Below are 24,889 nucleotides of genomic sequence, written 5' to 3'. Positions count from 1 at the left end.
GGGCTTTGAATGTAAGGCCAGAAGTTTGAACATAGTCCCGTGGGCAGGGTCAGCCAGTGGAGGTTTCCAACAGAGCAGAGTCTTCTCAGAAAGCCCCTTCTAGCCACAACGTGGAGAGCAGATTAGAAGGCCTGAGACCAGAGGTGGGAAGGTCGTCAGCTTCTTTAATCCTTTGGCCTGCACTAGGAACTGGGAAGGTGTCATTATCCCCATGTGAAAATGGGGAAACTGAAGGCTCAGAGAAGTAGGGTGGGTTGCCTAAAGCCACATAATAAGTCACTGGCAGTGCCAGGGATCACACCTGGCTCAGCTTGTTTGCAAAAGTGAGTGCTCTCACCCACTCCACTAATAGGGCACAGGCCAGCCAGTTAGCTGAGAGGAGAGAGAACATACGTGTCTGTGTGTGTGTGTGTGTGTGTGTGTGTGTGTGTGTACGCACGCGCCTAGCTGGCCTGTTGCCGGGTTCCCTGCCCTGAGACAGGGTGAGGGGTGCGGCTGTCCGCCAGCCTCACCCATGCCCTCACCGGGCCTGACTGGTTCTAGCTGGAGTTGCTGGCGAGGGCTACCCAGGCACCAGCTCGTAAACATGGATCCAATGCTGTGGGCCTTGTGCCAGGACTGCCAGCCTGTCAGGCAGTGTCCCAGCCCGATGACCACAGATGGGAGATTAGGTGGACCCTCAGCCACCCGGCGGGTGGGAACAGTAGGCAGCTGGTGCAGCAGCCGTGGACTGGCAGACTCCAGGGGACAGGGTGGGAGTGGGAAGGTGACCTTGGTACTGGGGTTGCTGGGATCTTGCCAGTTTCTTTAGCTGCCCTAGCCTCCAGAGAAGAGTCCCACCAGCCTCCCTGACCCTGGGATCAGCCTCTCCTGGGATTGGTACAGATTGGCTAAGCAATTGGGTAGGTAGCAGGGCATGGAGCCCAAGACCTGGTTAGTTGTTCCCCCACAAATAGGAAGTGCAGGCCCCACTGGGGCAGGCTGTGGGATTTTTGACATATCCAGCTTGGCTGGCCACAGGGAAGGAGGTGACTGTGGGGATAGGCCCCTAGAGGGACTGTGAAAGGTACCACCAAACCATGGGAGGGGTTGGCAGCTATCTCTGCCACCCAGGCCCTCTGATCCCTGAGATCCTCTGTGCTGGGGACAACCCTCTCTTCCAGGCTTCTTACTCCCTGACCTGTCCTAGATTTTTGTTTCCCGTGATCCCAGAGGTCACTCTCAGGCCTTCCCCTGAGTCGAGCTTGCCCAGCATTGCTCGCCAGGGCAGACCTGGCCTCACAGACTCCTGGGTCTCATCTCATCTCTCTTGGAGCACCACCCAGCAAAGCCTGTGAGCCCAAGCTAGCTGATAGTTGGTGGAAAGGTCTCCACACCTTGGAGTTTAGACTTCAGTATGAAAACCTTTCCATGCCATCCAGCCCTTGCCTGCAACCTGGAAGAATAATCTCTAGCCTGTGGAGCCAGAGTCTCTGAGCCCATGCCAGCAGATGGGACTAGGGAGGCCTAAGTGGAGGCTGGCCATTACAAGGGAGCTCCCCATGGGGCCCGTAAGATCATCCACCTTCCTTGGCATGGAGAGGTGTTGGGAGGAAGCATGGCTGCTCTTGTGAGTGAGCGTTGGGAGGGACCTGGGGCCTGGGCTGACCTCTTCTTTCCTCATGCCCAGCAGATCCAATTTGCCTGGGCAGGGAGTGCTTGTTCCCGCCGGCAGCCCATGTGCCTGCCATTGTACTGTGCCCAGCTGACGTCCGTGTAGGCAATAACCATCCCTCAGCAGGAACTGGCCTGACAATTTTGTTCTTGCTGTGTGATGCTGAGGGACTGCCTGGAGGATGGGAGGAGGAGGTGTTCTGTAAGGGAGGGTGGCAGAGAGGGCCGGGTCACTCAGTCCCTGCCATCCCTGTGGACTCTCAGGTGTGGCCTTTCCTCACCAGCCCACGGACACCTGTTTTGTTTTGTTTTCTTTTCTTTTCTGAGACGGAGTCTCTTTCTGTCGCCCAGGCTGGAGTGCAGTGGCATGATCTCAGCTCACTGCAACCTCTGCCTCACGGGTTCAAGCAATTCTCTGCCTCAGTCCCCCGAGTAGCTGGGATTACAGGCGCCCGCCACCATGCCTGGCTAATTTTTTAAATATTTTTAGTAGAGACAGGGTTTCACCATCTTGACCAGGCTGGTCTTGAACTCTTGATCTTGTGATCCACCCACCTTGGCCTCCCAAAGTGCTGGGATTACAGGCGTGAGCCACCACATCCAGCCACACCTGGTTTTCAGAAGCTGAGGAAGGGGAGGTTTGGAAAGATTTGGGGAAAAGGAAGGCAGAGCAGCAGGGGGAAGTCAGAGGACCCCTGCGAGCCCAGCCTTCTGTGAGATGAGGGGGTGAAGGGGACTGTAGGCTGAAGCAGACAGTCCAGTGGGCCCTGCCCTGGCACTCCTGCATGGGAGGCTATGGGCAGCTGCCACTTGGCTGATTCACAGAAGTGTTTGGCTTTGCTGTAAGGGCTGCCCTGGCCCATCCATAGGTGTGCTTGTACCCACCTTGAAAGGGGCTAGGGAGGGGAGGAGGGAGCTATGAGGGCTTGGCCCTCCAGAGCCTCCTTGCCTGTGCTGAGCAAGCTGCATGCTCTGCACAGGCATACCTGGAGTCCTTCTACAAGTTCTGCACCCTACTGGGCGGGACTACGGCCGATGCCATGTGCCCCATCCTAGAGGTGAGTGCCTGCCCGCCCTCCTGCCTGCTGGTGCCCGCTAGCCCTGGCCTGGGGAGGCTCTGCCAACTGACTGGCTACTGCCTTCTTCTTCCCCCCTCTCTCCTTACCTGTGCACTGGCTCCACAGTTTGAAGCAGACCGCCGCGCCTTCATCATCACCATCAATTCTTTCGGCACAGAGCTGTCCAAAGAGGACCGTGCCAAGCTCTTTCCACACTGTGGGCGGCTCTACCCTGAGGGCCTGGCGCAGCTGGCTCGGGCTGATGACTATGAGCAGGTCAAGAACGTGGCCGATTACTACCCGGTGAGTGCCCCAGCTGGCAGGACAGCGGGTGGGCGTGTTGTCACCAAGCATACCCACCCAGAACCCTCATGCTCATGCTTTCCCGCACCCCCCTGGCCAGGAGTACAAGCTGCTCTTCGAGGGTGCAGGTAGCAACCCTGGAGACAAGACGCTGGAGGACCGATTCTTTGAGCATGAGGTGAGTCTGTGGGGTCTGCTTGTCAGAGGGAGGCCAACCTGGTGGTTTAGACCTGACTCTGTGGCCATGGCCACCTGGATACCACATCTTCCTGTGTCCACAGGTAAAGCTGAACAAGTTGGCCTTCCTGAACCAGTTCCACTTTGGTGTCTTCTATGCCTTTGTGAAGCTCAAGGAGCAGGAGTGTCGCAACATCGTGTGGATCGCTGAATGTATCGCCCAGCGCCACCGCGCCAAAATCGACAACTACATCCCTATCTTCTAGCGTCCTGGCCCGAGGCTCTCAATTGCACTGTGTGTGTGTGTGTGTGTGTGTGTGTGCGCGCGCGCGCATGTGTGTGTGTGGTCTGTGACAAGCCTGTGGCTCACCTGCCTGCCCGGGGTGTAGTACACTGTCCTAGCGGCTGCCCAGTTCTCCTGACCCTCTTAGAGACTGTTCTTAGGCCTGAAAAGGGGCTGGGCACCCCTCACCAAGGATGGACCAAGACCCCCTCCAGAGCAAGGAGGCCCCCTCAGCCCTGTGTTTACAGCCGCTGATGTGTCTAAGAAGCATGTGGTCACTTTCATGTTCCTCCCTAACTCCCTAACCTGAGAACCCTGGGGGCTGGGGGCAGTTCGAGCCTCCTCTCCCTTCTGTGAGTCACTCCCAGAGCCGTGGCCCATGGGAAGGATAGAGTGTGTGTGTCCTTGGGGCCTGGGGGGATGTTGCTTGTCAGCTCCCTCCCTCAGCCCTGCCCCTCTGAGACAATAAAACTGCCCTCTCTAAGCCCAACTGTCTGCTGTCTCCTTTAGACCCTAGTACCTCTCCATGACCCCTAACTTCCCTTGTGACCCCACCTTGCTAAGCAACCCTGCCTAAGCCTCCACTTCCCTCCCTCAGTCAGCAGCCCAGATTCTTCAGGGTTGGGGAGTTCCAGGAAGATAGCTCCTTCTTCTGCTGGAGGCTCAGATGCATACAGGCCTGGGAAGCTAGGTGTTGGCCCTGGAGGCCCCCCTGGCCTTTCCAGTTGCTTCAAGCAATTGGGATCAGGGTCATTACCCCTATTTCACTATGAGGAAACCCATGGTCTTAAATGATTTGCCCCAGGTCAGTGGAGGAGGGGGAGGTGTGAATCACAGAGTCTACCAGGGGAGTCCCCAGCCTCCATGCTGAGCCCCAGGAGTTGCCACCCTGTCACACGGCCACATTATGTCACTCAGCCAGCCAGCCAGCCACCCCCTCCAAACAGCACCTGCCGCATTTTAGAAGAAATAAAAATTTGTCTTTATTTAACATGTGGCAATTGGGAAGTACAGTACAACCTTCCCTGTGGCTTGGGGGCGTGTAGTTGGGGCCCTAATTCTTGAGCCAGTCAAGAGACACTTGGGATTTAACCCTCAATTGCAGCACTGAGGCACTGGTGCTGAGAAACAATCCTGAGGGGGACCCCAACCCACCCAGTCACTCCTTAGTTTGCAGAGGCACCATCTGCAGAGTCCTGTGAAAGACTGCAGTGAGGTCTTTCACGAGACTCCCCATCCAGCAGAGTTCTCCAAGCTGCAGGATAGAGTGTTGTGCCAGGAGGGTCTGTTTGGGCTCATGAAGCAGTGGAGAGGCGCAGAGGCACACTGGGAAACCTTGGCCTCACCGGGCCTGGATTGGGCATCGGCAGTGGGCATGAAGTGGGGGCAGGATCCTTTAGGCTAGGGTCTAGGACAGACTTGGGTGATGGTAATGCTGGGGGTTTTCGGGGAGGAACCAAGGGCTCACAGAGCCTTCTGTGCTGCATTGGCTGGGCCATAGGTGCACAGGGCTCACCGAGCCACTGCTGGGGAAGGGCCGAGGCTCAGGTTTGGGTCCTGGGCTGCGTCCTGTGGTGGGGTAGCGCCAGGCTGGCCAGGCTGCAGTGCTCGAGGCAGACAGTGACTGATGAAGAAGGCCTGCAGGAAGCGGCGCCGCAGGCCCTCAGGCAGGTAGTAGTGGATGAAGTACATGAGCCCTAGGCCCTGGCCGGGGTAATAGCGGCGGCGGGGCCGAGCTGCCAGCAGCGCATCTGTGATGGCATCTACAACTGGGCTGAGGTCGGACATGGCCAGGCGTAGCGAGCGCAGGAACTGCCCATGTAAGTGTTCGATGTAGTCCTTGCCATAGGCCTGCAGCAGCTCTTGAGGCAGGTTGGCCAGCAGCAATTGCTTGCGCTTTTCCCACTGACCCACGTTTCTCACTGACTCTGGGGAAGGAGTGGCAAGGTCAGAGCGGGCTCAGCTAGGGGAGCCAAAGTCAATTAGGACTATTTAACCTGCGCCAGGTCTCCAGCCAAAACCACACCCCCAACCAAAACCACGACCGTTCATCAAAGTTGACCTGCCCCCATAAGACCATTCCCAGCTCCACTCCCCACCCCCACCCCACCCCCAGCCCTGATTCCCACCTGTCTTGAAGCAGCCAGGCTGGATGATGCTGACCTTGACCCCCCAGGGAAGGAGTTCACAGCTGAATGTGTCCATAAGTAGCGCCACAGCCGCCTTGGAGGTTCCATAGGCCCCCAAGCATGGATATGGCATGTCCCCTGTGGATGGATTGGGAGTGGGGCAGCTCGGCTTTGGCAAGGGGCTCCCTAAGCCCTCCCTCACCCCAGGGGGCTCCTTTTTGCTCCAGTGGGGCAGGCACTCACCCGCTGGGCTGCCCACAGTCACGATGCGGCCCCTTGAGCTGCGCAGCAGGGGCAGGAGGCCCTTGGTCAGCTCGAGTGCGCCAAAGAAATTCACCTCCATGCAGCTACGGAAAGTGGCCACTGGAGACAGCTCCGCATCAGCAACTACTTCATTGTGGCCTGCGTTGTTGACCAGGCCCCACAGGCCTGAGGCCACAGAGCAGAGGAGGAAGCCTCAGGTCAGCCCAGCAGCAAACTTCCAGTCCCCGTGTCCTTCCCCCTGCCCTGCCATGCCCTTGCCTGGTGGACACTTGCCACTGACCAGTGCTGGTGGTGTGGGCCTTGGTGAACTCTAGCACACGGCTAATGTCTCCTGGTTTGGTCAGGTCCAGCTGCAGCAGCCTTAGGCGAGGGGAGCAGCAGGTACGCAGCTCGATGGCACCGGGGCTGTTCAACTCCAATACGGTGGCCAGCACCGTGAAGCCCATGGAGTCCAGTTTCTTGGCCGTCTCCTTGCCAAAACCAGAGTCACAGCCTAGCCAGGGCAGGGCAGTCAGTGAACTTCCACTGTGGCCCAGCCTAGCCTGAGACAACCCCACAATCACCAGGGTCTGGATGGGATCCAGGCCCCTGCAAACCCAAGCCACCAGCAATCAACGACCCTAACTCCTTCCCTAGGCCCATCCCTGGCAGGCTTTGCCCCTCTAGCTGAGCCCTGGGCCCTAACTCTGTGACAGCTGTCATCTGTCTGACTCCCCATGGCTGCCCTACCAATGTGGCTTACAGAAGAGGAAACTAAGGCCTAGTAATGCTAAGTTGCTTCCCAAATCCACATAGGTCAGGTCTGGGACAGTCCCAGGCCCCAGTGTAGTTCTGCTTTCTTGATTTCAGGTCACAGCTCACAGGCACAGGCATAGTATTAGTACGGAGCCTCCCTTTCTTTTTCTTTTCTTTTCTTTTTTTTTTTTTTTTTTTCTTTTCTTTTCTTTTTTTTTCTTTTTTTTTTTTTTTTTTTTTGAGACAGGGTCTCGCTCTGTTGCCCAGGCTGGAGTGCAGTGGCATGATCTTGGCTCACTGCAACCTCCCCTCCTGGGCCCAAGCATTCCTTCCTCCTCAGTCTCCTGAGTAGCTGGGACTACAGGCCTGTGTCACCACGCCTGGCTGGTTTTTTCTTTTCTTTTTTTTTTTTTTTTGAGACAGAGTCTCGCTCTGTTGCCCAGGTTGGAGTGCAGTGGCATGATCTCAGCTCACGCCTCCTGAGTTCAAGCGATTCTCCTGCCTCAGCCTCCTGAGTAGCTGGGATTACAGGTGTGCGTCACCATGGGCCTGGCTAATTTTTGTACTTCTAGGAGAGCTGGGGTTTCACCATGTTGGTCAGGCTGGTCTCTAACTCTTGACCTCATGATCTGCCTGCCTCGGCCTCCCAAAGTGCTGGGATTACAGGTGTGAGCCACTGCGCCCAGCCTGCCTGGCTGGTTTTTAATTTTTTTTTGCAGAGACGGGAGTCTCACTATGTTGCCCAAGCTGGTTTTGAACTCCTGGGCTCAAGTGATCCTCCCACCTTGGCCTCTCAAAGTGCTGGGATTGAAGATGTGAGCCACCACATCCGGCTTCTCTTCCTTTCTGACTGCCTAGGCCTCTCCTCCCTTAATCTGGACTCTGAAGCAGCCTCTTCTCTACTCCTGTCCCTTCCTGCCCTCTTGAAGCCCTTCTCTACCTAAGCAGCTGAAGGGATCTTTCCAAAAATGACAATATCCCTCTGTGCTGCAAACCTTTCCAAGGCTGCCACAGTCAGAATGAAGCCCAAGCTCCCTGGCTCAGGCCCTGTATAACATGAGCCCCACCTCCCTTCCCAGCCTCAACACGCTCGACTATTTTTTCAGGCTGGAGGCAAGCTGGAGGCCCATCCCCACTTCACCCAGACCCTTGGATTTCCAATCAGTGGCAACACGGGTGTTTTCTGAGCCCCAGAGTACTTGCCTCTACGACAGGGACCATGCTAGATGAAGAAGAGAACAGACCTACATTTGAATCCCTTCCCACACCCACCAAGTGTGACCAAGGTTAGTTACCACTCTTGGAGGCTTAATTTCTGTCTTTGGTATGCAGAGAGAAGAACCACCAGGCAGAGCCAGTGTAGGGGTCCATAGTACTGATAAGCCCCTGCCTCCTTGATTGTTCCCATGCTGATCCTGGCTCCATGGGCAGCCAGTGAGGGAAGGGGAAAGGCCAGTGAGTGGGGAGGCTTTCTGTTCTGCTCCTGCCCCCACCCCTGGCCCTCAACCCTGCCCCCCAACCCCCATTTTCTGGAATAGAAGCTGCAAAGCAGCTCTGCTTCCCTACTCCTGGACTGCTCAGTACGGTCTCCCCATCTCAGCTCCACTCCCTCTACTGAAAACAGCACTGGGCAGGGGGCTTCGAGCTCCTGCTGAGGAGAGGTACTCCCCCAGGCAAGTCTGCCTTGGAGAGGGAGGCAAGCATGTGTGTGTGCGTGTGTGTGTGTGTACACACACATGCATACGTGCACTTGCCCGGGTCCCTCTCAGAGCAGACAGGTCCTCCCAAGGGAAACAGACCTCCCAATTCTGACTTGAGCTGACCACAGGCCTCAGGTCTGTGGTCCCAAGTCGCCCACATCTTGCACACCCTCTTGCTCATGTGCACACCCTCAGATACCTGTATATCCAACCTGGCTGGATGTTTTCAAAATGGGCTCAATCCCTACCACCCATTGGTGCACATGCGCGCACACAGGCACCTGACCCTCAGCCCAAACCCTGATTCCACAGCTGAGCTCCAGGAGTAGCCTCGGCAAGTGGTTCTCTGGGCATTCTTAGGAGGGGGAGGGGGAGTGGCAGCTCTACCGGGCCCAAGACACAGTGTTCTTGGCAGGTGGGGCCGAACCTGGTTACCTACTTGTCTTCCAGCTGGGTGTTGAGAGACAACCCCCAAGTGTGAGGGCCCTGGGAAACTTGGAGGCTTCCTGATGCTTGTACAGGGCAGGTTGGGTAGTCCTCTCTCCCCCAACCCCAGCTTCGCCACCAGAGATCTGGTGAGCCCAAGTTAGAGAAAGCATCTCTCCTCTTACCTCTCTCTCAGGCTCAAAGCCAGAAGAAACAGCAGCAGCACAAAGGCCTGAGGTGAGACCTCAGGAAAGACCATCCAGCTAGGCCACTAGTACCTGCAGATGGCCTGGGTCCTGTTGAGGTGGCTCACAAATAAAGAAAGCAGGAAGGGATCTGCCCTGTCCCCAGAGGCAGAGCCCACAACCTAGCCCCTACTTCATACCAGGGGTGTCTGTTGACTTTCCTTCCTCAAACCCCTGAAATTGGGGTCCGCTGAGGCTTCACACTGCTCCTGGAACCTGGGTCTCTCCTGTCCAGCCCGAACGCTTCCCCATCTCTACCATCTTTGCTGGAGTGTGTGGCCCTTGTGCCTCCTTCCCCCCTACTCTGCCTCAGCAGTCTGACTTCTTACCTGATTCAAGGCCGGTCCCAAGGAAACCACCTCACATCCCCTTCTCCCCACCCCCACAGCCAGACTGGCTGTCCCCTGCAGAGGCCATGTGTACTCCTGCCTTAAGCCTTTGTCCCACATCCTTTCTCTGATCTGAGATCCCTTTCATACTCCACTTATCTCCACTCATCCTCCAGGGCCCCACTCAAGGATTTCCTCCTCCGGAAAATTCTCCCAGCTCCATCTGATCACACAGGGCGCCTAGTAGACCCAGGTCTCTGAGAAGCCAGGTTGCTGGCTGCCCCAGCCCAGGCGCAATGCAAGGACAAAGCCTAGAGCACCTGTCCAAACCCATGGGTGTTGGGGGAGACACCAGGCTGCCCCTCCCCCATGCAATGGAGTCAGTGCCCCCTGGCCTTTCTCCCCCTCCCCACTTCCGGCCGGGCCTGCAGCCCCCGCTTCCCCTTCCCTCCCTCTGGTGACAGATTTATTCCCTGCTTCAGACAAAGGAGCTCAGCTATACGGTCAGAGGCACCTGAGCCCAGCTCTCCAAGAGCTCCTTCCTGGGCACAGAGGACCAGGAGGGCTTGGGGGTGGGGTGCTGGGTGCAGGCTCCGAACTACTGCCTCAGCAGTTTGGCAGTGGATGGCTACACAGAAAGACAGCTGAATGTCCAGCTGCCCCTCATGGTGACCTCAAGCTTTTCTGAACTCCAAGGATCCCAGCCAGTGGGGGTTGGGTCGGGTGGGGAAGTTCCCCATCTAAGCTCTTCCCTCTGGCCCCAGGAATGGGAGATGGGGTGTCTCAGGTGGGGATGTCAGGCAGCGTTCAAGGGGTAACGATCCTCCCTTCTCAAAGCCTCCGAAGTCCCCTGAAACTGCTCTCTTGGGGAAGGGAATGGCATAAACTCTCAAACTCCAGGAGGCTCCCTCTTCTCAGCCACCAGTCAGTTTCCTTCTTGAACCTGCCCACTCCCTGTCTCACTTTCCCTCCAACACTCCCTGCAGCAGCAGGTAGTGAACCCGGGCTTGGGGAGGTGCCCGGCGCTCCCTACTTGGCTCGCTCCCTGCACCCCGGGGAGGAGAACTCTCCCACTCTTGCGCTGGGGAGCCCGCCTTGGCCGTGCCCATGAGGAGTCAGTCCTGTGAGTGTCTAGTCCCGCCCTCGAGCCTGGAGTCCCCGCGCTCCGCGACCCGCGCACTCACCGGTGATGAGCACCGCGCGAGTGGCCACCGGCAGGCGCTGCGGGCGCGCCAGGCGGGACAACGCGATCCAGCCGGCGGCGGCCAGCACGGCGAGTGCGGCCGGCGGGGGCAGCAGGCGCTGGCACAGCCAGTCGAGCGCGGCCAGCAGCGCCAGCGCCGCCAGCAGCGGGCGGCCCAGACGCAGGTCTGAGCGCAGCAGCTGCAGCAGCGCGCGGGCAGCCACGAGCAGCCAGGCGCCGCCCGACGGCCAAGGCCAGCGCTCCATGGCGGCCCAGCGGGCTGGGGCGGGGCGGGGCGGGGGCCCGGCCGGGGATCGGGGAGAAAGAGTCTGGGCCCGGGCGCGGAGTGCGGGGGAACACCGGCCTCAGGCGCGGGAGGGACACAGGCTTCCTCTGCTCGCCCTCGGGCCGAGCTTATAAAGAGCCCCGGGGGCGGGGGAGAGGGCGGGGAGCGGGCGGGGAGGGGGCGGGGCTTTCCTCCACTTCTCTCCCGGCACCCCCTGCAGGGCAGGTGCCCCCCCCCGCCCCGCCCCGCCCCGCCCCGCCCCCTCGACCAGATTCGATTTGGAAAAAGCCGGAACAAAGTCCCAAAGTTGCTGCGCTAGAGGAGCCGTCTGGCTGCAGCACCCATGCGCCCGGGGCTGGCAAGCCGCCGCGCTCAGGTGTGCACATGCCACTCACGCTTGTTCGGGACACCTGAGGACACGCACAACTGGCATCCCGGTGCCCTTTGCTGATCGCACCGCCGCGGCCGCCAAGCCTGCAGGAACACCGTGGGGAACCAGCCGGTGCTCACCTGGTCTCCGCTGCCGCTGCCGCCGCCGCCAGCGCCCGTACACGCGCCGCACTCCCACGTGGTCCGCGGCGCCAGGTCCCTGGCGCACACACCCTAAGGCGCGCTCACCCCTGAGCAGCTCGCGGCCACAAAACCCGCCTGGGACAGGGGCTGGTGGGGAAGCAGGACGACCGCTCCGGGTTCTTGGAGTCTCTGCCCATCTTTCCCTTTCCTTCCAGGGCTTAGCCCTGGGGACGCACGACCCCACTTCCTACCTCACAAATATATGTGTGTGTGGGTCAGTGGCGGGTGGGGTGTCAGAGGAAGCACCTAGGTTTCCCATTACCTATGGCCCACCCCCGCCAACCCCAACAGCCAGGCCAGAGGGGTGTCAGTGAAGAAGGCAGCCTCTAGGACAGGGTGTTCCCTGCCTTGCTCCCCTGAACCCCCAGGGGGTAAAATAAGTGGTATGAGTGTGGGTGGATTTTTCTGCCTGCGTGTGTGAAGGTCTCCATGCTTGTGTGTGGCCCAGTGGCCCCCCACCCTGCCCACCCCCGTGTCTGGCACCCTGTGCCTAGCATCCATGCCAGGGCTCTGCCAGGCACTGGGAATTGGTGCCAGTACCTGGCTGCAGGCTTGATGCTGAAAGGAGTAGGTGCAGCCCTCGGCAGACGGGTCCCTGCTTCCCGTGGGCCTCCAGGCCATGCTCAGTGCCTCATCCCTGCCCTCCCAAGGTCCTGGGAGGTTGTGGACTCCCTGTCACACCTCCTAGCCCTGTTGCTCATTCTCTCGTAGGTGTCCAGGCTCTGCCAGGGTTTCAGGGCAATGCCTCCTCCAGTGCCCTCTCTGCCACCAGACACAGCCCCCTGGTGGGCCAGGGAAATCTCAGGGGGGTGCTGGGAGCCAGACCCACCTAAAGGGAGAGGCTCTGGGTGGAGGACCAATTTGCCCCAAGTCACTCCTGTGCCTCCACCTATCCATCCTCCTAAGGACAGATGACAGGCAAACCCCGGCCCTGGGAGGCAGGACTTGAATGAAGAGGGTGTGTGTGCCTGACCTTGGGTACACGACCTTGTGTGCCTGTGTTTGTAAGCACTTGTGTCCATGGGACTCTGTGGCTTGTCCAGGCCATTTGGTTGTGTCACTCCCTATACCGTGACCCTGTGTGTGCAAGTGAGTACGTTTGTGTGTGTTGTGTGTGTTTCTGGTAACTCTCTGCCCTTCAGTCTGGGTCATCCTGCCTCTAGAAACTCAGGGAAACATTCCTTTTCCAAAGTCACTGACTCCTGTTGCGGTGAATGTATGGCCCAGGCTCAGAGACAGACACAGCGCTCCTGGCCTGACTTCCTGATTTGAGCTGTAGAGCTTGGATTGGCCAGACCCCCCAGCTTTAGCCACCCCACCAAGAGTCTGGCTGTGGTTTCTCCAGCCTCAGTCCATTGGAGCCTTCCCCTTGGATTGGGGAAGGGAGTAGAAGCTGAGATGAGGGTCCTGGGGAGCCTTCAAGGTCAAAGTGACACAGATAGAACTAGCACTTGCTAAAGCAGGAGTTGAAGAGTAGGGGGATGGGGCAGGAAGGCAAGATAAGGACAGAGACAGAAGCAGGGTCCTACACTGTCCTGGGAAGGAACCGCAAAGGCCACGATGGGGAGAGAGGCTTGCTGGGAGGCGATGTTGGGATTTGCGTTTAGCTGAAGAGTATAACGTGGTTAGGATGAGGAAGGGGGTATTTCCAGCTCAGCTTCTGGAACCTCGTGCCACCTCAGGCAGAGCCATTAGTCTTATGGGATTTGGGTCTTGGTGGGACTGGACCATCTGCCACATTTTTATGTAAACTCCCCCTGCCCATTCATCCTACTTCCTAGCCCAGACCTCCTCCTTCCCAGAACCTATGCTCCAGCTCCTGTGGCCTCCTCAGCCACTGACCCCTTATCCCTCATTAGGTGGAGACGTTCTAGAAGTACAGGGTGGTTAGGGCAGTCATGGCTGGGAGAAGCTGGCCCAGCCCTGTCTAAGGCCTGGTGCCAAGTCGTGCCTGCCTAGGGGCAGAAAACCAGCCTCTGCTAGAACCAGGAGTCTAGGCTGTCAGGGCCTTCCAGGGAAGAGAAGTGGAGAGGGGCAGTGGGCAGGAGCCTCAACAGATAAAGCAGGGTCTGGCAGGGCAGAGGAATGAAGGGTGACCAGGAGCAGAGCCCCTGATCCACTCAGCCCCTAAGCCCTCAGCCCACAGCCTCCCTTAGTCCTTTATCCCAGCCTCCACCCCACCTTGGTCAGAAACCTGGTTAACCAAACCCTTAGCACGCCCCAGGCTCTGGAGGACAGAGGGGTGGGCAGGCTGGCTCTGGTCTCCTCCAGCGCAGTCCAGCAGCTCACTGGCACCCTCTGCTGGCCATGTAGGGAGAGCACGGCCCTGAAGGAGATAAAGACCAGGTAACCGACTGACTGCTGGATTGAGGAGAGGGGAACAGATGTCTAGAGTAGGGGGTACCAAGTGGCAGACTCCAGGAGCCCTCACGCTCTGTCTTCTGACTGTACTTGGGTTCCTGGAGCAGAGCACTCAGCACTGACTTGTCACCTCCTCCTCCCTTTGCAGGTCAGAGGCTGCAGTTTCCCAAGGAGCCCCTGCCCTGCACTCTGCTTCAAGCCTTCACCCCCACCACGCCTCCTCTTGGCAGAATGGCAGAGGGTCCCTCTTCCTGCCAGTGGCCAGGGTCCTAGACCCCATTGCTCCCTGTCCTCAAAGACAGCAAACTTGTGTTGAGTTCCTACTGCATGCCAGGCCCTGGCCCTGTGCTGGGCACCACAGATGTAGCAACTGACTACTGGCCCTAGCAGCAAGTGTACTGGCGCTAGCCTCACCCATGGGGAACCTCAAGCCCGTATCCCTTTCCACAAGCATCTCTCTTGTGGCTGGGCACGGTGGCTCATGCTTGTAATCCCAGCACTTTGGGAGGCCGAGGCAGGCGGATCACCTAAGGTCAGGAGTTCGAGACCAACCTGGCCAACATGGCAAAACCCCGCCTCTACTAAAAATCCAAAAATTAGCCAGGTGTGGTGACGCATGCCTGTAGTCCCAGCTACTCATGAGACTGAGGCAGGAGAATCTCTTGAATCCGGGAGGCGGAGACTGCAGTGAGCTGAGATTGTATCACTGTACTTCAGCCTGGGTGACAGAGCAAGACTCTGTTTCAAAAAAAAAAAAGCGTCTCTCTTGTGTTTTCTCCTGTTTTCAGCTGCATTTCTCTAAAGTTGTCCATAATCACCATCACCACTCTCCCCTCCCGGCCTTTGCCTGGGACCAGCTCCCCCTCCTAACCCCCTAGTTCCCAAATCCTATAGACCCATCTCTGGTTTCAGCTAATTTGGCCTCTTCAAAGCCTCGGCCCTGCTGGCTTTCTCCTGCCCCAAGCCCTGTCTCCCTTGGGTGCCTGCGAAGCCATGGCTGCCGGGTTTCCTCCTACCTCACTGCCTCTCCTTCTCAGCCTCCTTCTCCAGCTTCTCTTCCTTGTGGGTGAAGCTCTGGCTGTGGAGGCCTCACCCTTGGCCCTCCCCACACAATGAGCTCATCTTTCTATTCACATGCTGGCGACCTCCCTGCTTGCTTTCTGGCCAAGCCCTCCCTTTTGACCACAGGCCCACATGTCCAGCTGCCCCTGGACACTTCCCTTGGACACACATAGGCCTCTCAGCCTCAGCACGTCTAACGCTGGTCCTGGCAGTCATCGTGCCCCACCACATCCTCAACCTTCATGCCATGCAATGGCCTCCAAATCTCTTGCTGTGTCCCAAGCCCTGGGTTGGGTGCAGATACCTCATCATAGCCTTTATAGCAGTTGCCATTATCACCATTTTACATTCAAGGGAACTGAGGCTTCCAGAGGCGAAGGGAATTGCTCAAGCTCTCAAGCTCAAGTCCATTTGCATTGGAGTCTTGGACCAGCCCCAAGATTCAAACTCAGGTGCACCTGAAGCCAAAGTCTGGGCTCTTGAGAACTGTGTTAATACGGGGCTGTGTTGGTCACCTGTGGCACCTTAGACTTCATCCTGAGGGCAAAGGAGAGCTTGGAATGGTTTTGAGCAAATGAGACCCCCATCCCAGGTGGCCAGGAAATGGATCTGGGGAAGAGTGGAGGCTGATTAAATTATTATCACTTTTAAATTTTATTATGATTATTACTTTATTATTATTATTACTTTTAGTTAGCGATGGGGTCTTGCTCTGTCACCCAGGCTGGAGTACAGTGGCACAATCACAGCTCACTGCAGCCTTGAACTCCTGGGCTCAAGCAATCCTGCCATCTTAGGCCTCCATAGTAGCTGGGACTATAGGTGCTCACCACCACAGCTGGCTATTGTTTTTTAAATTTTTTGTAGAGACAGGGGTTTCAATATGTTGCCCAGGCTGGTCTTGAACTGCTGGCTTCAAGTGATCCTTGAGGCTGGTAGTCTGCATCCAGATGAGGGACAGAGTAGAGGTCTGTTCAAACAAACTGAGCTCGAGGCGCCCCTGAACATGCAAAGGCTGAACCCCAAGACACGTGGAAGCCTGTGGGCTCCAGCACGTTGCTCCTGTAGCGTGGGAGCCCTGGAGGTTGCCGACTCCCCTCTGAGTACCCTAGGCATGAACTGAACTCCCCCTGTCCCCACCATTTTTCAGAGCTATCCCACCTGGGCTGGGCACCTGGAAACCAGGCCCTTCAGTTAAGGAACTGAAGGAAACCTCCCCTCCAGTTACCAGAGAGAGGGGGCAGTAAGACACAGAAAGCCAGGAGCATCACTTGTGTTTTCAGCCTGTGTCTGGCACCCTCCTCCGAACTTTTACTGTCTCCAGGATTAAAGGCAGATGTTTGGGGATTAGGGTCCTTGAGTTTGCAAAACAGAGAGAGTGTGCTCTGCAGGGCTTTCTGGACCAGTCCCAGGGGGAAAGCAAGCCCCAGCTGAGAGCATGTGGAAGGAAAGCTTGATTGACTCTGGATGAAATCCTTCTAGGATCTGTCTTGTATCCTCCAGTGTGACTGTGTGTTTGTGGCATGCCAGTCCTTGTGCTTAGCTTGCTTGGTCTTTATTTTATTTACTATCCTCACATCATCACTATGAAGTAGGTACTATCATTATCCTTATCCTATACATAAGGATAAGGCTACAGACCTTTTACTATTTGCTGCTCGATGAAAAACAAGTCTCCCAGCGACGGAATTAAGGCAACTTGATTGTTAACACTCATTCCAAAGCTTGTCTCCTTACAGCTTCCATCACCCCGATTCAGGCCTTTTCTTGGCAGAACAACTGCAAAAGATACAAAAATTAGTTGCTGTTGGCTGACTGTTTTAATTTATTTGCATATACATAATTCAGCCCCACCCCTGGTGGCTAATGCGCCCCCTGGGGAAGCTGTGGCTGTCTTCTGATTGCTGGTGGGGAGGCCTGTGTGTGTTGTTTTTTTAAATAAACTGAAACCAGATGGCAGGGGGTTTTGTTCACAGCCTTGCCTACAATTTTCTCCAGCGAATTCCTTGAAAAGTCAACCACCTATGAGTGGTGCCTCTGCTCCGTGGAGGTCCCTCACCGCTGGTATGCAAATATCGAGCAGGGTTGATATTTCTCAAAGAAGAAGAAAAAGAGCTTCTTGGCCTGAGGGCTTTCCAGAATGCGGGGTCACCTCCTGGTTGCCCCCAATTTTAGGTCTGTACTTACAGTTATCGTCCTCGCTCTCCTTCCCCCTCATGTTGGGAGTGGGCTGGGGTGGGGGAGCCTTGGGCCGGGCTTGAGTCAAATCACTTAGACAAACCACTTGGTATAAAAATGTGAATTCCAGACCCCCACCTATATCCCATTTGCAGCAATGACCTCTGGCATGAGACCCCAACTCTCCAGTTCGTTTCATTTTTGCAGTCAGTGGAGGGGTTACTCTCCTAAAGGGGCCCGAGCAACTCCTGCTTCCATCCTGGGAAACCAGAAGCTGGAGGTGGTTATCGAAATATTTTTAACCGCCAGCCAGGTCCAAGGCTTTGTAATGCCCCGGGAGCCCTCATTAAGCGATTCCTTGTTCAGAGAAATGAGGTGAGTGTACCCACTGGTCACCCTGCCAGAGGTTTAGTATTTTTTCTTTGGAACGTGAATTGGGCATTGTCGTAGTGAAGTGTGACCCAGTCCCCAGGCAGGGGAGAGCACTTTTTTCCCAGCTTTGACCTTCATTCCTAGCTCAGAACACCTTTCTTTTGGATCCCAAGCTTTTTCAGATAATTGTGTCAGGTTACATAAGGCTCTGAGATATGAACACTCAAAGGAAATTCCGGTGAGAGCAGGTCTGAGAGGTTCCGGCACATAATTTGCTTTAAAGTATTCGAGGAAAAACTCAGGTGTCTGAGGCCAGCACATTTTTGAAATAAAATAAGAGCAGCCAACAACTTTGCATGGATGTGCCATTCCCCATAGAAATGAACGAGCAAAAAGACAGATTTCATACTGAAAGGAAATACCCCTCCCCAGGGAGCCTCTGCAGGGGCAGGAGGGGGCTGGTGGGGGAGATGGGGGAGTCAGTTGCAAGAGAACAGCTTGGACCAGGCTGCCTTTGGAATGGAAATCTTCACCAGCCAGGATCACTTTTTTCCCCCCTTTCTGCATCTTAGGTGACACGTGGTAAATACAATACTTCAGTTTTCCAAGAAACATAAAATAAAAACTGAATTACTGGCAGAGACGCTTAAAAATCTTTGGTTCCTAGGACTCCGCGGGCACATTTTCCACACACCATGATTTTTATTTCATTTGCCTCTGAGGGGCGGCCCTCCAGCAGTTCTGTTGCATAAGGTACTGTTTCCAAACACCTTGTCCCCAACTGGTGACACAGAGTAAGTTTTATCTAGGTCTGAGAAGAGTTCTGGAAGAGTGACATCGTGTTCCAAGTCGCACTGGTTACAATCAACAGTAGGAGGGTTGCCAAATATCTCACCAAGGAAGCTGAGAGAATATTTTAAATACTAAAGGGCACTTCTTTCTTAAAGCATGAAGTGGTCGTAAAAACCACTTAACAGAAGAATATTAATGGGAGGAGAGTGCCTTGAATGCAGCAAAAAGCTTTACAAGGGACATGGGAAAAATAGATTTACTATGTTGAAGACGTAGGAAAGTCCATTTTTACACAAAAATAATTTGGCTATTTACACAAAGCTTCACAGAATTCCTATAAGTAGCACTATCCTTTTTTATTCCTCATGTGTTTGACACACATTTCTTTCTTTATGATGATTATTTTTAGAGACAGAATCTTGCTTTGTTGCCCAGGCTACAGTGGTGCAGTCACTCATAGGTCACTGCAGACACGAACTCCTGGGCTCCAGGGATCCTCCCCTTCTCAGCCTCCTGAGTAGCCTGGACTGCAGGCATGCGTCAGCATGCACCGCTATTTAAACAATGTTTTGTAAAGGATCTTGCTATGTTGCCCAGGCTGGTCTTAAACTCCTGGGCTCAAACAATCCTCCCACCTTGGCCTCCGAAAGTGCTGGGATTACAGCGGGAGGCACCGTACCCGGCCTCAATACACATTTCTTGAGTGCTTAGTGTGTTCTGGGCTCCGTGCTAAGGAAGCAATAGTAAACAATACAAACATTATTCCTCCCCTGTGGGAGGAATAATAATTCCCTCCTCTTCTGTCTGACTGGAGGGACAGGCCCTTATCAGATCATTACACAATCAAGGAGACCCGGACAGAAGGAACGAGAAAGCAGAGTCCCATGATGCTATGGGAGTGATGGCCTCTATTCTGGGGACCAGAGAGGGCTTTCCCAGAGGAAGTAAGTTTCCAGGTAGTGTGAGCTTCAAATGAGAAGGCTGTGGGATAGACAAAGCTGCAGTCAGCCTGAGCCAGGGCACATGCAAGGTCTGGAGACTGCAGTGGCCACAGTGAGGAGGAGGTTTCTATTCCAATTTCATGGTATATGGAAATACCTCTCCCTAAGGAGCAGGGAGTGTTGTTGAGGGTTGTAAGCAGGAAGTAAAAGAATCAGCTTGGTGTGGGTTTTTAAAATTTTGTTTTTGTTCTAAGACAGCCACAAGTTGTAAGGAGAATGGACTGATAGGGGTAGGAACAGGGATAGGGAGGGCCCCTGTCGAAATCAAGAGCCAGTCAGGAGGCCAGGGCAAGAGATGCTGGTGGCCATGAAGACAAGCCAAGTGGATAGGCTGAGTCATCCAGGGCCCATCGGAGAGGGTACTGTGACCCAGACGAAGTGGGCCCAGACAGCGAGAGCTGTGGCTGATAATCTCCCACCCAGTCTAATTTAATAATTAAATTTAATTCCGCTTGTTGATGATTTGGACAGCATCGTTTCCTGGTAGAAAGACAAGGACGGTCTGGATGGGAGGCACCCATGATTGCTACCCATCGAGCAGTCTTTGGGTACGCTATATGCATGGCCACATTTTCAGGCCTCATCACAGGCCTAGGCAGTAGCTATTGTTACCCCCACTTCACATACAAGCAAATTGAGATTATTAAAGTTGAAGGATTTTTGGCCAGGTGCAGTGGTTCACACCTGTAATCCCCAGCACTTTCAGAGGCTGAGGTGGGTGCATCGCTTGAGGCCAGGAGTTGGAGACCAGCTTGGCCAACATGGTGAAACCCTGTCTCTACTAAAAAAAAAAAAAAAGCAAAACAAAAACAAATAAACAAAAATTAGCCAGGCATGGTGGTGGGCGCCTATAATCTCAGCTGCTCAGGAGGCTGAGGCAGGAGAACCGCTTGAACCTGGGAGGTGGAGGTTGCAGTGAGCTGAGATTGTGCCACTGCACTCTAGCCTGAGCTACAGAGCAAGATGCCGCCTCAAAAAAAAAAAATTATCCAAGGTCACCATCTTATAACTGGCACCATTGAGATTGAACCACTAACCTGCCCTGGGACAGGTGAAGAATGCCCAGAACCCTGGGATCACACTGGCTCTAATTATGGACGTATCTGTCGGTTCAGGCCCAGGGTGGGATGAGCCAGCTTTGCCCCTGTGGAGTCTCCTCTGGCAGCTCCCAGGAGCCCTGTAAGTCAGCTCACACGTGTGTATGCATACCTGGAAAACCACAGTTGGCCTTTTTCTCCCTGTGGCCCTGGGCTGTTCTATCCTGGGCAGACCTGCCTTGCGAATCACTGGCTGCAGCTCTGGCTAGGAACAAGTCCTGCCCAAGGGGCTGACTTCTATAAAATATGTCTCAAGTTTTCATAGAAATTGGCCAGGTTGGGGGAGGGGGTGTTGTTGGGAGGAGCTGGAACAACACAAGGTACAGAGAACCCTGTGGGAAGAGGCCTGAGGGTGAAAACAGATGTTGCCGGTTCCAGGAGCTGCAGAATTGTCACAGAGGACAGGAAGGAGCTCCACATACCAGAAGCCTGCCCAGCAGGGCATTGGAAGCCACACTTTGTCATTTCAGTTGATCCTAAAGGCAAAAGGGAGCCCTGGAATCTCTTAAGCAAGGTTGATGAGGTTGTGTTTTCACATTAGAAAGATTTCTCTGGCACCTGCCAGGCAACGTGTGGCTTTCCTCAGTCGGTGATGCCCTGCACAATGTCAGCTTCTGGATTGGGGACCACACAAGGATGACAGACTCAGAAGGAGGAGGATCAGCGTGAGGTCAGGAGTTCGAGACCAGCCTGGTCAACCTGGTGAAACCCCAACTCTACTAAAAATATAAAAATTAGCTGGGTGTGGTGGTGCACGCCTGTAATCCCAGCTACTCAGGAGGCCGAGGCAGGAGAATTGCTTGAACCTGGGAGGTGGAGGTTGCAGTGAGCCAAGATTGCGCCACTGCACTCCAGCCTGGGTGACTCCGTCTCAAAAAAACAAATGAACAAACAAACAAACAAAAAAGCATGATCAAACTGCCTGTGCTTTTCAGAAGCAGATTTGGGGTGAGAGAGTCATCTTCTCACAGAGCCTGGCCTGGAGTCACGCACAAAGACATCAAGGGAGGCCAGGCGCCATGGTTCACACCTGTAATCCCAGGATTTTGGGAGGCTGAGGCGGGTGGATGGCTTGAGCTCAGGAGTTTGAGATCAGCCCGGGCAACATAGCAAGACCCTGTCTGTACCAAAAGTACAAACAAACAAACAAACAAACAAAAACGAGCTGGGTTGATGGTGTATGTCTGTAGTCCCCAGCTACTCAGGAGGCTGAGGTGGGAAGATTGTTTGAGCCCAGCAGGCGGAGGCTGCAGTGAGCCAAGATCACGGCACTGCGTTCTAGGCTGGGTGACAGAGAGAGAACTCATCCCCCTGTCCCCCCAACCCCACCACCCCGCTCAAAAAAAAAAAGATGTCAAAGGAATCTGAGCTGTCACTCGGATTTTTGTTTCAATTGAAAACAGCTTTCACTGGGCATATATATGTGCATTTAACCCTGTTTGCAAACCACTGTATCCATTTCGTATTGCTGCTGAAACAAATGACTGCCAATGTGTCATCTTGACAGTTCTTGAGATCAGTAGTTGAAAATGGGTCCCCCTGGGCTAGAGTCGAGGTAACAGCAGGTGGATTCCTTCTGGAGGCTCTAGAGGAGGGTCTGCCCCCTAGCCTTTTCCAGCATCTAGAGGCTGCCTGCATTCCTTGGCTCAGGCCCCTTCCTCCATCTTCAAAGCCCGCAGTGTAGCACCTTCAAATCTCTCTGACCTCTGTCATTATGTGGTCCTTCTCCCATCTGACCCTCCTGCCTCCCTCTTATAAGGACCTTTGTGACTACACTGAGCTCACTCAGATAACCTGGGATAATCTCTTCCATCTTGAGACCTTCATCTCATCTGCAAAATCCCCTTTGATATATCACGTAACACAGTCAAAGGTTCCAGGAATTAGGGCGATGACATCTTTGTGGCGCTATTATTCAGACTACCACCTCCTCTAACAAATAAAGAGAAGGAAGGATAGTCTGGCAACTGAGAGGAGGATGAGCTGGAAGTAGGCAGGCTGATGTTAAGGAGAACTGGAGGCTGCTGCAGGCTCAGCAAGGAAGATGCTGGTGGTCTGTGCTGGGGTGGAGAGGAAGGAATGGATACAGGATGTGTTTCAGAGTGAGGGCAGCCTGGTTATGGGCACTGTCTGGTTTAAGTGGGCAAGGACTAGCAGGAGAGACATGGGAAGATAAGCCTGAGTATACAGATGGGCTGACTGGGTAGATGTTGGTGACCTTCAGAGGGCCCAAGGGGAGGAGCAGTTTTGCGGCAAGGACAAAGAGGGCATGAAGGGATGTGTTACATCCCAGACACCGATGAGACATCCAGGAGAGAAGCCCCTGAGTCAAGTGGATCCAGGGCCTTTTGGGTCCCTCCCCTTATTATGAGAATATATGGACTCATCTTTCACTTTGTTTTTACATTTTTATTTGTATTTGCATTTATTTATTTATTTAGAGACAGAGTCTTGCTCTGTTGCCCAGGCTGGAGTGCAGTGGCACAATCTCAGCTCACTGCCACCTCTGCCTCCTGGGTTCAAGTGATCCTCCCATCTCAGCCTCCTGAGTAGCTGGGATTACGGGCATGGATCACCATGCCCAGCCAATTTTTGTATTTTTGGTAGAGACAGGGTTTCGTCGTGTTGCCCAGGCTGGTCTCAAACTCCTGACCTCAAGTGATCTGCCTGCCTCAGCCTCCCAAAGTGCTCAGATTACAGGTGTGAGCCACCGTGCCTGGCCCCGCCTTGTTTTAAAAAATATTTATGTATTATTATTATTATTTTTTATTTATTTATTTATTTTTTTGAGACGGAGTCTCGCTCTGTCGCCCAGGCTGGAGTGCAGTGGCCGGATCTCAGCTCACTGCAAGCTCCGCCTCCCGGGTTCACGCCATTCTCCTGCCTCAGCCTCCCGAGTAGCTGGGACTACAGGCGCCCGCCACCTCGCCCGGCTAGTTTTTTGTATTTTTTTAGTAGAGACGGGGTTTCACCGTGTCAGCCAGGATGGTCTCGATCTCCTGACCTCGTGATCCACCCGTCTCGGCCTCCCAAAGTGCTGGGATTACAGGCTTGAGCCACCGCGCCCGGCCATTATTATTATTTTTTAAAGATATATGATCTGACTGGGCACAGTGGCTCACGCCTGCAATCCCAGCACTTTGGGAGGCTGAGGTGGGCGGATCACCTGAGTTCAGGAGTTTGAGACTAGCCTGGCCAACATGACGAAACCCTGTCTCTACCAAAAATACAATAATTGGCTGGGCATGGTGGCAGGTGACTGTAATCCCAGCTACTTGGGAGGATGAGGCAGGAGAATCACCTGAACCCAGGAGGTGGAGGTTGCAGTGAGCTGAGATCACGCCACTGCACTCCAGCCTGGGAGACAAAGCGAGACTCTGTCTCCAAAAAAAAAAAAAAAGAGAGAGAGAGAGATAAGAATTTTTTTTTTTTTTTTTTGAGACGGAGTCTTGCTCTGTTGCCCAGGCTGGGGTGCAGTGGCCGGATCTCATCTCACTGCAAGCTCCGCCTCCTGGGTTCAGGCCATTCTCCTGCCTCAGCCTCCCGAGTAGCTGGGACTACAGGCGCCCACCACCTTACCCGGCTAGTTTTTTTGTGTTTTTTAGTAGAGACGGGGTTTCACCGTGTTAGCCAGGATGGTCTCGATCTCCTGACCTTGTGATCCGCCCGTCTCGGCCTCCCAAAGTGCTGGGATTACAGGCTTGAGCCACTGCGCCCGGCCTTTTTTTTTTTTTTCTTTGTGACAGAGTCTCACTCTCACCCAGGCTGGAGTGCAGTGGTGCGATCTCGGGTCACTGCAACCTCCGCCTCCCGGGTTCAAGTCATTCTCCTGCCTCAGCCTCCCGAGTAGCTGGGACTACAGGTGCGTGCCATCACACCTGGCTTATTTTTGTACTTTTAGTAGAGATGGGGTTTCACCACGTTAGCCAGGATGGTCTTGATCTCTTGACCTCGTGATCCACCTGCTTCGGCCTCCCAAAGTGTTGGGATTACAGGCGTGAGCCACTGAGACCAGTTGAGAGATAAGATCTTACTCTGTCACCCAGGCTGGAGTGCAGTGGCATGATCGTAATTCACTGCAATCTTGAACTCCCGAACTCAAGTGATTCTATTCTCCTGCCCCAGCCTCGTGAGTAGCTGGGACTCTAGGCACAGGCCACCAGGCCTGGCTATTTTTTTCATCTTTTGTAGAGATGGGAGTCTCTCTATGTTTCCCAGGCTGGTCTCAAACTCCTGGCCTCAAGTAATTTTCCTGCCTCAGCCTCCTTAAAGTGCTGGGATTACAGGTGTGAGCCACTGCATCCAGCCTCATCCTCCATCTTGATTTCTGGGTCATGATCTCTGTTTGACCCGATGTTTTCCAATTCCAGATAAGAATTAAGGAGTTAGCTTGTATTCTGAAGCCAGAATAGCATTGATATTTATCCCACATTGAGTTTGAGTTTATCAATCTTAAAAACAAGAATTTACGGTGGCTCAAGCCTGTAATCCCAGCACTTTGGGAGGCCGAGACGGGCGGATCACGAGGTCAGGAGATCAAGACCATCCTGGCTAACACGGTGAAACCCCGTCTCTACTAAAAATACAAAAAATTAGCCGGGCGTGGTGGCGGGCGCTTGTAGTCCCAGCTACTCGGAGGCTGAGGCGGGAGAATGGCGTGAACCCGGGAGGCGGAGCTTGCA

General features: G+C 54.7%; 3 protein-coding genes across 5 annotated transcripts in view; 2 read left to right on the top strand and 1 right to left on the bottom strand.

Moving 5' to 3' along the window:
• ATP6V0D1 (ATPase H+ transporting V0 subunit d1) overlaps positions 1-3,964 on the top strand; it is a 303,274-nt gene extending 299,310 nt beyond the window's left edge. For both annotated transcript variants that reach the window (XM_050773276.1, XM_050773275.1), the window contains 4 exons: positions 2,634-2,711; positions 2,838-3,014; positions 3,115-3,192; positions 3,296-3,964. In XM_050773276.1, coding sequence (XP_050629233.1) covers positions 2,634-2,711; positions 2,838-3,014; positions 3,115-3,192; positions 3,296-3,457 — 495 coding nt within the window. In that variant the 3' untranslated portion in view covers positions 3,458-3,964. The remainder of the gene's footprint in view (positions 1-2,633; positions 2,712-2,837; positions 3,015-3,114; positions 3,193-3,295) is intronic.
• TPPP3 (tubulin polymerization promoting protein family member 3) overlaps positions 1-24,889 on the top strand; it is a 268,538-nt gene that overhangs the window by 214,549 nt on the left and 29,100 nt on the right. The gene's annotated exons all lie outside the window — the stretch shown is intronic.
• Positions 4,433-10,875, bottom strand: HSD11B2 (hydroxysteroid 11-beta dehydrogenase 2). Its single transcript, XM_050773273.1, has 5 exons — positions 10,487-10,875; positions 6,148-6,360; positions 5,847-6,032; positions 5,604-5,741; positions 4,433-5,402 (listed from the first exon to the last, which is right to left on the bottom strand). The coding sequence occupies exons 1-5, from the start codon at positions 10,749-10,751 to the stop codon at positions 4,987-4,989; spliced, it is 1,218 nt and encodes a 405-aa protein (XP_050629230.1). The 5' UTR covers positions 10,752-10,875; the 3' UTR covers positions 4,433-4,986.

Source organism: Macaca thibetana, chromosome 20 (genome assembly GCF_024542745.1).
Source record: "Macaca thibetana thibetana isolate TM-01 chromosome 20, ASM2454274v1, whole genome shotgun sequence".
Lineage (NCBI taxonomy): Eukaryota > Metazoa > Chordata > Mammalia > Primates > Cercopithecidae > Macaca > Macaca thibetana.
The sequence above is the reverse complement of the archived record's forward strand: the minus strand, read 5'-3'. Positions and strand labels throughout refer to the sequence as shown.